This window comes from Hypomesus nipponensis, chromosome 3 (genome assembly GCF_054491055.1).
Source record: "Hypomesus nipponensis isolate SF chromosome 3, ASM5449105v1, whole genome shotgun sequence".
Lineage (NCBI taxonomy): Eukaryota > Metazoa > Chordata > Actinopteri > Osmeriformes > Osmeridae > Hypomesus > Hypomesus nipponensis.
The window spans coordinates 6600392-6614704 of NC_140363.1; the positions used below are offsets into that span (position 1 = coordinate 6600392).

The following is a 14313-nucleotide window of genomic DNA, read 5'->3' on the forward strand; positions in this document are numbered from 1 at the left end:
TTATACGAGTTAAATGCATGTATTTAGAAATAAACATATGATTTGGGTTTAATGAGATAGATATGGAATGAACCATCCATGCCAAGTTTCATTTTACATTAAAATAATGTGTACAGAATTTACTGCAGATACAGCAGTACAGAGCAGCAGTACAGATCAGCAGTACAGAGCAGATAATTATGCTTCATGTATCTAGAGCAAATCCTAGTATAAAACATTTTGTAATATTTTATTAGTGATAAAGATTATAATTTGTAAACCAGACTTGGCTGCCTACAATCTTAGTGTTTGCTTAATGACCGCAAAAAATGAAGAAAACTTTCAATTATTTAGATGAAAACAGCTTGTATTAAGATACATATATATATATATAAATAAAAATCTCATAGGGAGTTCTTGATATATTTTCCAGGCTCATTCTGAGCCCATCTAATCCTTCCTTGTTATGAGAAGTTTGATAAGCAGAGGTTTCCATGGCATGCTGCTCTGTTGTTATGGAAACCTCCCTTTAACAAACTTATAATAACATGCATTTGACACCCTTACATCTGGAGTGCTGAGTGTGATTGAAGAAACAATCTGTCCTCTGGGCTAAGTGCAGTGACAGACAGGTTTAACCCCAGGGGAAATCACAAATAGTACTGATGGGTATTTTTAAAACCACTTTTTGTGAGGAAAAGTATTGGCAATGGGTCAAGGTGGAAATTAAAAAATGTTTCTACAAAATTCCTAAGGAATTCTCCTAAAGCGCTCAAGCAACCTTAAGACAAGAGAACTGCAATGCCCAGGGAAAGCCAAAGTTACAGACACAACACAATTGCCAACAGGACAAAGTTTGAGCTGTCCTCATACCAATCTGGTTAATATTTACCCAAGATGGACAGAAAACAACGGTCCCTGTCCTAATATCATAAGCTTTTCTGAGCATTGGAAGGTCATTTGAAGGTCTGCCCAACATTGTGGTAAACACATTAAGGGTCTATTGGTCAGGGGACAGTCAATTCCATTACAAGAACATCATTCTCTCACTGCTTTTAAGCATGGTTCATAGAATTTGTCTGTAGGAAACAGGGAGTTCTGTGTCCTCTGAAATGAACTATGCCAGATCAAGTGTTTCAGGTCAATAAAATAACAAATTACTATAAATTTTATGAAGCAGGTGTTTTGTCTAAATTCATCAGTCTGTGAACTTACAGGCGTTCAAGCTTTGGTAGATGGGTGAAGGATTCAGGCTCTAAGGACTCTATGTTGTTGAAATGCAGGTACCTGGAAAAGAGAACAGCATTGACACAGCACAGTAGAATTGATTAGGGTAATCATCCAAATCTACAAGCCTCAGTAAATAACTTTGTTGTTTTCTTTTGCTGCGATGATGAAGAAAATGATGTGCTTCCGAAGTCCTTAAAAATATATACGATTATATGATTCAGCCTATGGAACATTAGCAAATCTTTAACAGGGAATAAATCATGCCATAAATCAAGCGTAAAGGAATCTGAAGTTCAGGCATTCTTAACAGACAGAATATCTCATACAAGGTAAAAGCATATGGTCCAAAGCTAAGCCCATTGGCAAAAATGCACAGATGAATAATGGAATGCTAACATGATTTATGTTCAAGTACCAGTGAGCTGTCAAAGTATAACATTGAAGTTAAAGCAATAAATAAAGGTTAGAAAATGAAATCCAATGACACAGTCACTGTAAGGTACAGTTTTGTTTAAACAGACAAAGCAACAGTCAAAAGCAAGCCAAAACAAATGTAGCCACTTGAGTGAGAAAAGTAGGCACAGCCTGTCTACGATATGGTCTTGTGCCCTGACATGAAACAAAATATCAATTTACAAATAGGTGCCATTTGTAAGCAACTGTCTTCACTATCTGCGCCTTGTGACATCCAATTAAACTTGTTTCCAAAACAAGACAGGTTATGAATATTTTCTTCAAGGCATTAAACGCAAAAAGATAAGAGGATATCACCGGAACAAATGTTACTGTAGGCAGCCACGTTTACTGCCAAGGAAAATGAGAAAAAAATATACTGAGAAAGAGAGGTAGAAGGCAGACCAACAAGAGAGAGAGGGGGAAGAATTTATGACCAAATGGAAAACTAAATGTAATGACTATTTCAAATTAAAAGGTTCTTTCAAAAGGAAAGATGTCTACCCAAGTCTTATTTTTAAATCCAAATATATGTTCTCTAGCACTAAGTGAGTATCTGGCCAAGTTTTACGTGAGACTAGAAATACATTTGCCAAGATGCCACTTGCCAAACATTTTGCCAGAAGATATTGAGTGACATCAAATTGGCAGCCAGACAAAAAACTTCCTTTTTTCTTATTGGTTGTGGGTTTAAGGTAACACATTGGTAAATAGCCCAATAAAGTGAACCCTGGCACAGAACTTGTTACCCGCATATAAAATATTTAATTTCAATTTAAACTCTGAACAGCTGCAAGGCAAAGTGTCTTAGACTTTGATTTGGTTGGATTTTATTTATATAAAGCAGTCCTTTAAGAATATGAGAATACATATATTTACTACATGGTGAATTCTTAATTTGTTGATGGGGAAACTTCATGGCAGACCATATTGGTTTGGTTAAAACCATAATGGGTTGATATAGGACAATTTAATTGGGTTTAACAGTTCTTGCACAAGAGCTGTATCTAATGTCAGGACAACTGCTGTTACATCATAGTGAGCTAAGCTTTTATGGAAGGAGTAGAGATTCCCAAGACAGAAGTCATTGCACAATGGAAACCTAACGGGCCAGATGGCTTTCAGACCTCCAAATAATATGAATAGGTGTCTTAAATGTTTACATATGAATGTATGCCATATATATTTATTCTTTGATCAAAAGGAACATATGTAATACACAACGATCTAAAATAATTTTGGGGAAAAAAAGTTTAGGCGAAATGGGTTTAAATGCACAATCATGCACATTTATACAAAACTTTATCAAGCAGTTATTATGTTGAAACTGTATCTCATAGCTAGTAGTAGTAAACAGGAAAATACATAATTCTGTGGACAAAAAACTGCCAATACTTATAAATGGGCACAGAGTTCCTACGCAATACAAACTAGCGGCACTTATTGCGATGCACAGGACAGACGACTCACAAACGACATTCAAGCATAAAGGAAGGTGTCCCTTCAAAGGCACAGTTCAGCCATGCTGCACGACAAAAGCTGTAGCTACAGCATTACATGAGACCAAAAGATGAGGCATGAAGTGAAATATGACTTCCATTGGGGCAAAGTGAAGATCAGGGCTTAGCTGGGGGCGAGGGGATTGGTGCATATCTGTCACTAAGACATGCTGCTCATGCAGGGCTGGGGGTTCAGGGGGGTCTGCGCAACACACAACAGTGGGTGCACACAACATGCATGATGCTGACGTGAAAGGGGGTATAGGAGCTTGTGTGTGCGTGTTTGTGTTTTTGCGTGTGTGTGTGTCAAAGAAGGGCATGGTCCCAGTCTAACTGAGAGATAACCATTAAGACTGATGTAGTAATCATGAAGACATTGTAAGGCACACATAGACCATTCAAGGATCATTTCTAAGCCAATTTGATAGTAAGAGGGTTTGACACATCACACATGACACCATAACATGCCACCCTTTACTCTTCACTACTTCTTTCATAGTGATTTATGAAGTGTCTATGCAGGCCTTACTCGACTAACACTTAAACTGTGTCTCTTAATTAAGAGTGGACATGTTTCTTGTTCTTGTGGGGGGAAGAAGAGGAGGGAGAGGAGGACGAGGAAAAGGTTGGTAACTTACAGTTGTTCTAGAGAGACAAGTCCCTTAAATGCTTGTCTGTCAATTGATTGGATTTCATTCTTGTACAAATAGCTGAAAGGAGAAATAATCAGTATTATTAGTATAACACAAACACAGGAGATCAACTTCTCCTCCGGTGGTCACGGAGAAAGAATGCCTGAATTCAGTAGCTGATATAATATATTCCCGTAAAATCATGAAAAATGTCAATGACAGAATCAATGTAAGGTATTATATTTTGGACACAAAAGTTTATTTACCTCACACGGCATGGCATGTCATTTTCTCATCAAAATAGGTCATAAGAACTGAGACACAATATGCACAACATAGCCCCAAACTCTTATTCAAAACTAGTTTTGTGTTATGCCTCCTAAAAAAATAATGGCTCATGGCTATAATTCCTTCCATCTGTCTTTGTTCTCTTCGTGAACTTAATGAGAGACATTGATGGACCCTCTGTGGATGTATAGAAAATAAACATCTCCCTCCACTCGCTTTTTTGTCAACAAGCTCTCAATGAAATCATGTGTGTTGGGCTATCGTATTTCACTCTGGGTGATGAGCAGATAAGTTGTTGCTGAAGACCAAAGAATGCATTGAACTCTCTTTCACATCCTCACTGACTGACACGCTGCCATTAACTGTGATCGAAACATCTTTCAAACGATGCTCAAGGGAAATCTGCTTTATAATCTAGTTATACTTTATACAGCTCTCACAAAACATAACTTTCTTGTTAACTTCAATCATAGAAATATGTAGAAAAGCTGATGTAATCTAATAGAGCCTAAATATGAACTGATTATTTGTGAAAATTAAAGTGTCAGTTAAAATTCCACTATATGACCCCGATAAGTTTCAACGTAAGTTGACTTGTAGAGGCTTTGAGGCTAATTGTAAAAAAGAGCACACCAGATAGATGAGTCATATGGTACTGTGTATGTGTGTGTGTGCATCTATAAGTGCTGTGTGTTGACATCTGTGAATGCAACATCCTGCGTGAGAAAAGGGATTCGGAAGCCATGGGGTCGACTCTCAAGGGGAAGAGGACTGAAGGGCTCTGCTTCAATAACCTGAAATTCCCCAAGTGGCCTCCTACATGGTCCAACAGTGAGAACTAAACTGACTGCTAATTTCCCTCTCAATGTTCACATGAAGAGTATAGGAGAGTGAAAGGTTTTACTCCACAACTATACTAACATTCTTGAACCCAAACCAACCTTGACCTTTACGATACAATGAAATCTTCCAACTGTGCAATCAGCTTTAATGCCGGCCCATAACCCAGTTTCAACAAACTACAACTGAAAGACATTTTAATAAATAGAAAGAAATTGAAAATATACATAGTATTTACAGTAAGAAGTCTCATAAACAGTAATTTCACGACAAATTAAAATGACTATCCAATGATATTCAGCCACATAAAAGCAAGTGAATCTAGATAAGAACACAGTGCTTACTTTAGATAGACAGAATTAACACCTTTCTCATAACTGGACCTTATGACCGCAAAATGACCTCTTTAAGGGGGGCAGTAAAGACTTCCACCTGGCTTTACAGACAGTACATGAAATAGCTCAAAGAGTGGGCTTTAATGGGGTCTGAAGAGGGGTTTTGAGAGGGGACAACGCCTTGGGCCATGGTATACTGGGATCAGAAGGCAGGGGATGGGGGATGTGTGACTGTGTGACTGTGTGTGTGTAGGGGGGATGGCGGTATGTCTGTGATCACAAGGGCTGAGGCAGTGGTGGTGTCCTCAGATTAACTCTGCTTTAAAAAAGAGTGGGGCCTTTTAATTAAGATAGTCCCTGAACAGACGTGGGAGTCACCCATGCTCCCAATTACAACATGCAGTCGGGATAGAATGTGTGTGTGCGGTGTGGTTTGTGTGCGTGTGCAAGAGAGATTGACATATCCTCTCTTTGCCCAAACGTTTCTCCCAAGTGAAGCCTATACTGTAATTGACAAGACAGTGTCAAAATCATGACTTGTCTGAGATGTTTGCTAAGTCTAAACAGCGATGGATTATGTCATGGGATCTTTCTATGCCAGATATTGTAGGTCGTGTCGACAAGACCTGAAAAATGCGAGACCAAATGTCCTTTTGGCGTTGAGGAACTTAAATACACAACAGAACACACAAGAGTCCTGTAGGATAGACATGATATACTACAGTACTATCTTAATGATCATACAAAACAGTCCATCCTTCAGCAACAAACCCATAAGTTTATCAAGACTGAAAGACGGTTCAACCATGTGATAATGCCTTTAAGATAAGGTCATTTTACTGGGGGCCTGCTTCTTTGGTCCAGTGATAAAGTTAATGATGGAGAATTTGTGGGTGGGTTCCTACGGAGGAAGACGAGATGGAGCCCAGAGAGCAGACGTTTCAGACATGTATGTTTTGCTCCCACCACAATTGATGGCCGGTTGTTTACAGTGGGATGACGAACAAAGAAAGGAACTATGCCATAGCCAGCCCCAGGCTATGGTACACTATCCTCATGTCTACCTCTGTTCTCTACAGATCATTTGAGTCACCTTGCTCAGACAGACAAATACAGAGGATTAGACAATCTGTAAAGATAAACTTTTTACCTTTACCACTGTAAAACTGTTAGAATGAAGTCTAGCAACATCCAGTTTCAGCCATTGCCAAACCCAGAAAGTGATTTTTCTAGCAGTATAGTCAGACATAATTGAACTGACTTTGTATTATTAGCTGAATTAGCACTAAAACTCCACCATCAACCATCTGGTTGAAATGGCAATCATATTATTTTAATAGCAGACGACAACCTTAACTTAACGGCCAACTTACAGATATTTGAGGTTTTCCAGGTCTTCAAAGGCACCTCTAGGGATCCTTCTGATGTGATTATTGTTAAGGAGGCTGTTGGGTAATGAAAACAAGCATTAGTAAAAGTCTCTAAATGTGGTATTGTACCTCCAAATCTCTATACCTATACAAACCAGTATTGAAGATATAGTGTTATGGCAAAATGAAATTCACCCAAAGCTAGAGAAAGTCTAGAGAGCACTATAGACACTAAAGACACAATGCTAGTCGACAATAGAAACTTTTAAGAAAGTTTTGATGTTTGGCACAGCCTTACTCAGAGCATCTGTTTCCATTCCCACACTGTGGCACAATTTGTTCAGCATTTCTGATGGCTCACAGCATCATGGGATAAGATGTGTAGGTAACACTTTAGATGAGCTCACCAAATTCATAATTTATTAACCAATTTGTTACTTATTAGTTAATGGTTCGTTCACCATTAGTTAATTGTTGTTCATACAAAATGTATCATTAGTAAAGCATTAGTAAAGCTAAACCCTAACCAAAACTTAAACCCTAAACCTAAACCCTAGCCCTAAACCCGAACACTAACCCTAACTGTGTGAACAAATACTTTACTAATGATACATTTTGTACAAACAATAAATAACTAATGTTGAACAAACCGTTAACTAATAGGTAACAAATTGGTTAATAAATTATGAATTTGGTGAGCTCATCTAAAGTGTTACCGATGTGTATTGTGTTCAAACTTCTTTGGCCTTTGAGTAGCCACAACTCTTGGATGGTGTTGTCCCTGCTTGGTTAGTCAATATTCAACCAATTGATTTCAGTTGAACACTTCACTAACCCAATAGTTTTGATTTTGAGATCTGGGTTTCTAAAAAGTACACATTTACATTTACATTTAGCAGACGCTCTTATCCAGAGCGACTTACAGTAAGTACAGGGACATTCCCCCTGAGGCAAGTAGGGCGAAGTGCCTTGCCCAAGGACACAACATCATTTGATACAGCTGGGAATCAATCCGGTAACCTTCTGAAAAAGTAAGAGGAGGAACACCATCCACTTGGGCATGTTTAATGTTTGCTTTAAAGGTTACAGCTAAGCAGTTTGTCAGACTGGATAGGGAAAGCTAGACATCTATTTTAGTTTGAGACACTAATATTGGAGTTCACTCCGTTGTTTAAAAGACCATAAGGCTTTGGAATGTCATTGTTGTCATTGTCTGTGTGAAAGATTAAACCACAGACAGTCACAAACAGCCTACTGGCTGTCTGATAAGACCAAAGACATGCTTCGTCCCAGAGGAAAATTGTCGTCCACACTACTGTATTTTTGTTCTTAATTTTTTACAATGGGTACACATATTATTTTTTCCTTTCACCTCACCAGGTTTCACATACATGTGCAAAGACATGCTTTGAGACATGCCGACCTTATCAATTTAGTGATGCAGCATGTCTGTCTCTGAGGAGAGCTGACACGTGATGATGGATGGCTTAGGAATGAAGGGGAAAAATAAATTCCTCTCAGATTATGAGCTGACCTACATGTGTGAAACCATAGCACAGAGAAGAGCAAAAATGTGCCCCTGCACGTGCACTGTAGCAAGAATTTCCTAGGAAAACCTGAGAAATAGACCAGCATTGGTTCCAAAACTATTGACTTTCAGGATAACTTAAAAACCAAAACTGAATACAAAACTAAGAGCCAAACCCCTATGTATTAAGTTGAACTGGGACAATGAGCTGTCTAGAATCTATAAAGACATATTTTAAATTTGGAGAACAGTCAGTGACCATATGTCTGACTTACAGTGTGTTAAGGTTCTGCAACCGTCTGAAGGAGCCAGGTTGTAAGTCCTTGATTTTGTTGAACCTCAGGTCACTGTGAAAGAAATATATGTGAGTGAAATACAATGATTAACTCTGAAACTGTTACAGATGAATCCTCAACAAAAACATTTCAGTTTGAGAATCATTAAGGAATGAATCAGTCTGGAACAGCAAAACTTGCCCACATGTGAAAATAAATGACATAACAAGGAAATACTTGAGGTAATTATGAGGGATGATATCTTGCATTACTCGTTTCACAAGAGCACCATTTATCAAACTTTAGTCATGGGGGGTTTATTTCCTTAACATTTACCCTAAAGTCAACAATTAGGAAGCTAGTCATGACTGTTAATGATTTTAGTGCCACCTTCTGTGAACCATTGTATTACTGAGACCACATAGCAATATGGGACACATGACATGAAACTCTTTGCTTACATTTTAGTCATTTATCAGACGCTCTTATCCAGAGCGACTTACAGTAAGTACAGGGACGTTCCCCGAGGCAATTAGGGTGAAGTGGACACAAGTGGACACAACGTCAATTGGCATGGCTGGGAATCGAACCGGCAATCTTCCCTAACCGCTCAGCCATCTGCTGTTTATGATCAATTTAACTTATTTACAAGCAATATCACAGAGGGGTTCACAGATGCCCATAGAACTCCACCTATACCGACCTAAAACCCACAAGGAAAAACTCCCAAGAAAACAAAAATGGAGGAAACCTTGGGAGGAGCAAGGATTCCTTCCTCCAGAGAGAAGAGAAGATACATAAGAACTAAGAACCTATTGTATCTCGCACCAGCCTTTCTGCAGTCCAAAAATGATCCCACTTGACGTTTTACTGATTGGATAACTGAAACAGAAGTAGAGTATTTCCTTGTTTGAACCCCACCCTCGGATAAACGGTGCAACATCTTATTTTTATTTACCATAATTCCATTTTATTTTTTGGCTACTACACATAGGTATAGTACCAAGGTACAAAACTGTCACTAAATATACATTTCTACATCACTATCAGTATCCTCGTCAGCATCCTCATCAGTGTCCTTGCAGACATGAATTAGTAACATCCCCTCATTGATCTAACTTTATGTTTGCGAGTGATATGCTTTGCTGGCTGTTAACATATATAGTTGACAGCACAATTACTTGCATACTTACACTGTTATGTGACCCCAGAGATGTAGCCTACCTACTAATAAATAAACAGCTTTGCATTATCCCTGTGTTGTTCTTACTTACTAATTAAATAAATACTGCCATCGTAACGCCGCCCTGCACCACAAAAACATGTCCAAGTTCAATAAATGTTGAAGCGTTTAATTGACGAAATATGGTACATGAATACAATGTGTGAGTGGCCAGAACAGATTCAGTATATGTTCTGCCTTCATCCGTTTTTTGTCTTTCCTTCCTCCTCTTTGAACTTTCTTAGGAACATGACCCTTGTGGTTCAAATTCACAACTTTGTTAGTTAGCTTTGTATCCATGTTACCTAGTTACCACATGCACAATACGCAATGAGGCCAAATCATAAAAAACATACATTGCTGGATTATTCACTTTCTCGTGTTTCTATGCAAACCTGGGCCAAATAACAAAGTGACCTGATTTCATAGCAAGTTAAATATTTATGGTCACTCGCTCCATAAAAGCCTATGCATGTGTATCCAATTATATGGCCAAACTTTTCATATACTTCCTATAAGAGGCTACAGAGGTGGCTGTGTGCTATGGCTAGTGTGGGAAGCCCCCATCAATGAGTATGCAAAAACAAATTGCTCTTCTATCTAACACACCATCATATTAAACTGTAAGTTATATAATAGAAACAGAAGAGGGTGAGATAAATACAGAGAGAAAGAAAGAAAGAAAAAAAGGAGAGGGAAGACTAAAATAAAAAGGTATAACCCTGCTTGGCTTTTGCATTAGCGAGTCTATAACTTTACTGTTCCTAAACATAGCTAACATGATGAGTTAAATAGATTCCACAGGTGGCAGGAGACTGCTAGGCAGAGGATAAGTGTCTGGAGGCTGCAGGGTTAGAGCGGAGTGTATTGCCAGGGCATGCTGAAACGAGGGTTGACGGGCTTGCCTCTAGGCTCAGCGGAATGATGAGAGGAAGAACGAGGATGGTGTTAAGGTACAAGCTAGCTCACATACAGAGGTGCCAACAGTACAAGTAGTTCAAATAGAAAACTGCTGAGGACGTCTGTGTTTGTGGGTGTTTTAGTGTCACTATAAATGACACCCAAAAAATTGATAAATGTAGACTGAAAAGTTAGACTGCCTAAAAAATCTATTTTGCAACATTCTTCTACTGTCTCTATTCGTCTCAAACACTTACAGCAAAGACCAACAGAATTCTGTCATCTAGTGTTTAAGAAAGGGGAAGGCATTCTATAAAGGTCCCAGATACCTTATTGACTGCAGTGCAGGAAAAACACACAAAATCACATCTTAAACTCTTCATACACAGAAGCGTTCACATACTCTGGAGGTGTGTGAACGCTTGAAGGAACATTAAGGGTTACTGGGTTTCCTGTTACTGTGCACATTGTTGCTGGTATCTGTAATGCAATAATAGTCCCACAATGGATGTAAAAAAGTCTTCACATTCAATAGTGCAGTCCGCCAAAGGCGACAGATAAAAACAAGATCCCTTGACTACCCCCTGCCTCAAATGGACCAAACAGCTTTTCCCCTTCAGCAAAATACATGGTATTAAGTATAGTATCAGGTGTGAATGACTACTATGCCCCAGGAGTATCCGTTTCCAGAATCAGCTGCAGCTCCTGAGTATCTTCTTGCCAGAGAAGGAGAATCCCAGGAGCGAGAACGTGAGAGAACAATTATGGCCAAGCTCCAATATACATCCATACTGTTTGCTATTTCATTTATTTTGAGTGTGCCGTACAATTCCACTGCAAAAACACCATTCACTGAAAGAAGGTTTTTCAGGTTTCAGGGCAGCCAAATCAATGCCTATTGATGTTAATTTGGACTAGGCTCATCGATAGTCCATTGGCTTAAGTCAGTCTGTTTTGATGACAGCACGTCATAAACAGATTTTTGGGTCAGTGACTCAAAACAATCATGGAGCAGGATTATACAAAGTATCGCATTAATTCAAATACCACCAAGACCAATGTCAACAGTGGCTGGCAATAATACCTGAGAAGTTACTGTAGCTTTTCTATCCAACCACTCATTCAGAATTAGATCTTAAGATGTACTGTAACCCCATAGCACTTAATTTGCAAAAGGTGGGGTCAAGTTCAACTACTGATTAAAAGGTTGCAAAATACAGTAAATCTATCTTTTATGCTCGTAAAGTCTGCTGTCTGGAGCTACACTCTTGATCTAGAGCTGTTGTGGTATAGGGATTATGTGAAGTCAGTAAGTGTATTAGTCTGATATGAGGACTTTGGTGGCCAACTGGAAAGCATTTAGTCTGTCTGTCTGATTGAAATGCCAGAAACTGCAAGAAACTGATTTGCACGTACTAATACCCATACCCGTACCCACAACCATCTCTGGAAACACATTTATGTACAAATAAAATTGAACACAGCCCTTTAGGACGAAAATGGCCTATGCTTTACAGTTCACCCGTTAAGGCTGTAGACGTATTGTAAATAAATTAAATGTTAATTGTATTTCTTAATTCCAAACTCAGTTAGGCCTGAATTTTTGCTCCAAATACCCCTAAGAATCTTACAAGCAAGACCACCCTAAGACGTCTGAAGCCAGGGTGGGTTGAGTCAGACTTCTAGAACATCTTGTGAGGTCATGCATTACTTTGCCACATGTGCAGATCCAGTCAACATGCTCTTGGAGAGGAGGTAAATACACACAAGGGGTGAAACAGTACAATGTCCATGACAACCCTTTGGAAACAGGATGCAACTCTTGTCTGGGTTCTCATTGGTTGGCTGCCTGTACAGCCATTACAATTTCACAGGGGAAATTCCACTGAACAAACGGCTAGGCCGATAAGAGTGTCAAGCCTGATAACTTCACCAACTGTGATTAGCAAACAACAACTTAAGGTTTTGCCTGCTGCAATACCGTTTTTCAACTTGAATTGAAGTGCTTATTTAAGTTTAGTTTCTGGAGAACCTTCTATGGAATGAGAGTCTATGAAAGTTGATCTGGGACATTTCTAGCTCTAGTTAGCATCTGACTGCCATGTGTGGAGCCCCCTCCCTGGATCCCTCCCCTTTCCACAGTCACAGGATTATTTGGCCGTGTGACATATGCCCGAGTGGGCTCGCCAAGGACTCTCTGCGTGCGTGAGTCATTCTTAGTTAAACAAGAACATGGCTGCTCTGTTTCCTGGAGGAAGAAACAGCACATCTTGATCTCCAAACATGGCCGACTAGGGCTTACTTCTGGCAATATGCATCTTGTGCAAAAAGCCAAGGAGAATTCCTTTTGTTTCTTGTCGGAAACAATTGGTTCTTGTCAGGGGATTGCTGGTTCATGCTGGGAGCCTTTCAAAGTCCCAAGGAGACTGAAGAAGTTGGAAGGAGGAGAAAGAAGTGCCCATAATAACCTAAACAGGCTGGATATTTTTCAAGGACTGGTTTTCAGACTAGAAGACGCAAACTAAATGAAAAGTATGTTTTTATTTTACAGTCTCCCAGTTAAAAGTGGCTGGCCAGATGCATCAAAGTCAAATAATTGATGTACTGATCTTATCATATCACTAAGATTATATATTGTATTTAAAAGGTTGTCTTGACAGGATACAACGACAAAACTGTGTGCGAGTAAACACTTCGGTCTTTCCTCAAGAGAAAGAAGACACATATATTTGACATTCCTGGGACACAGGACAGCTCTAAAATATTGTTACGTTACAGATTAGAGAAAATGCCGCTCATAGGATGGGTATCCTTAATGGGACACCAACAGAAAAAGAGGGGCATTGAGGGTTTCCTTCAAGAGCTATCTGCTGCCCAATCTCCCTGTGCAATGAGCAAAGCTTTGGGGATTTCTGGCTTTGCATTCCATAATGCCGCAGACTGAATGCCTCACAAAGCCTGACTGCAGCAAATTCCACACAATGGAAGTCCTCTTTCCCTCCCTGACTTCCTCACCCAGACCAGGTCAGTGGAGCCCAGTGAAGCTGTAGGCTCATATCACAAGGAAGAAAAAAAGAGAAAAGAAGAGAAGAAACAAACAGGAATAAAGAGAGAATGATGATCAACCATTATTAGGTAACGGCGTTGACCTCGGTAGGAAAGGGCTAAGAGTGGAAGACTCGTAAATCAGACCACAAATGAAGGAAATGTTAGAGGGTAGATCCCTGTCCTGCTTCTGACTTGTCTTCCTAGCCCCAACCCTCAATGAATCAATATGCTTCCACTTTTTTGAGAAAGCCACGCTCCACTTAACCCACAGTGAAATGGTTCTTGTAGTGCTTCTCTTTTCTAATCCCCTGTGGTGGAATTTACATTTTCATTTGATTAATTTAGCTTTTGTCCAAAGTGTCTTCCAATGCAAAAGTGCATGCAAAAAGTACAGCATAACGTTGAGAATTACGTACCTCTGACAGTATTCTGACGGTTGGAGTCAAGGAGCAGTCTGTTCTAATCTTGAATGACCAGCATCAAATCCCCATATAACTTCTAGCTTTTAGCTTTTAGGAAGCCAAGCTGGCTAAAGTGAATCTGAGCATCATGAATACAGCCTTTCTGAATAGAGACATTACATAAAGGGACTTAACCAAGCCATTGCAAGTCACTTAATGAGCATGCACATTTACAACAGGAATACTACCAGTTGCTATGGCATCATCCATTTGTTTACAATAAGGGTTAACTCAACCCAACTTTAAACACATT

General features: G+C 39.3%; 1 protein-coding gene across 1 annotated transcript in view; it reads right to left on the bottom strand.

The window, feature by feature from the left end:
- The window catches only part of pxdn (peroxidasin), a 43800-nt gene that overhangs the window by 24841 nt on the left and 4646 nt on the right, over positions 1–14313 (bottom strand). Inside the window, exons 2-5 of the mRNA XM_084674277.1 lie at positions 8430–8501; positions 6630–6701; positions 3800–3871; positions 1195–1266 (exon numbers count right to left, since the gene is read on the bottom strand). Of these exons, the coding sequence (XP_084530403.1) occupies positions 1195–1266; positions 3800–3871; positions 6630–6701; positions 8430–8501 (288 nt within the window). The remainder of the gene's footprint in view (positions 1–1194; positions 1267–3799; positions 3872–6629; positions 6702–8429; positions 8502–14313) is intronic.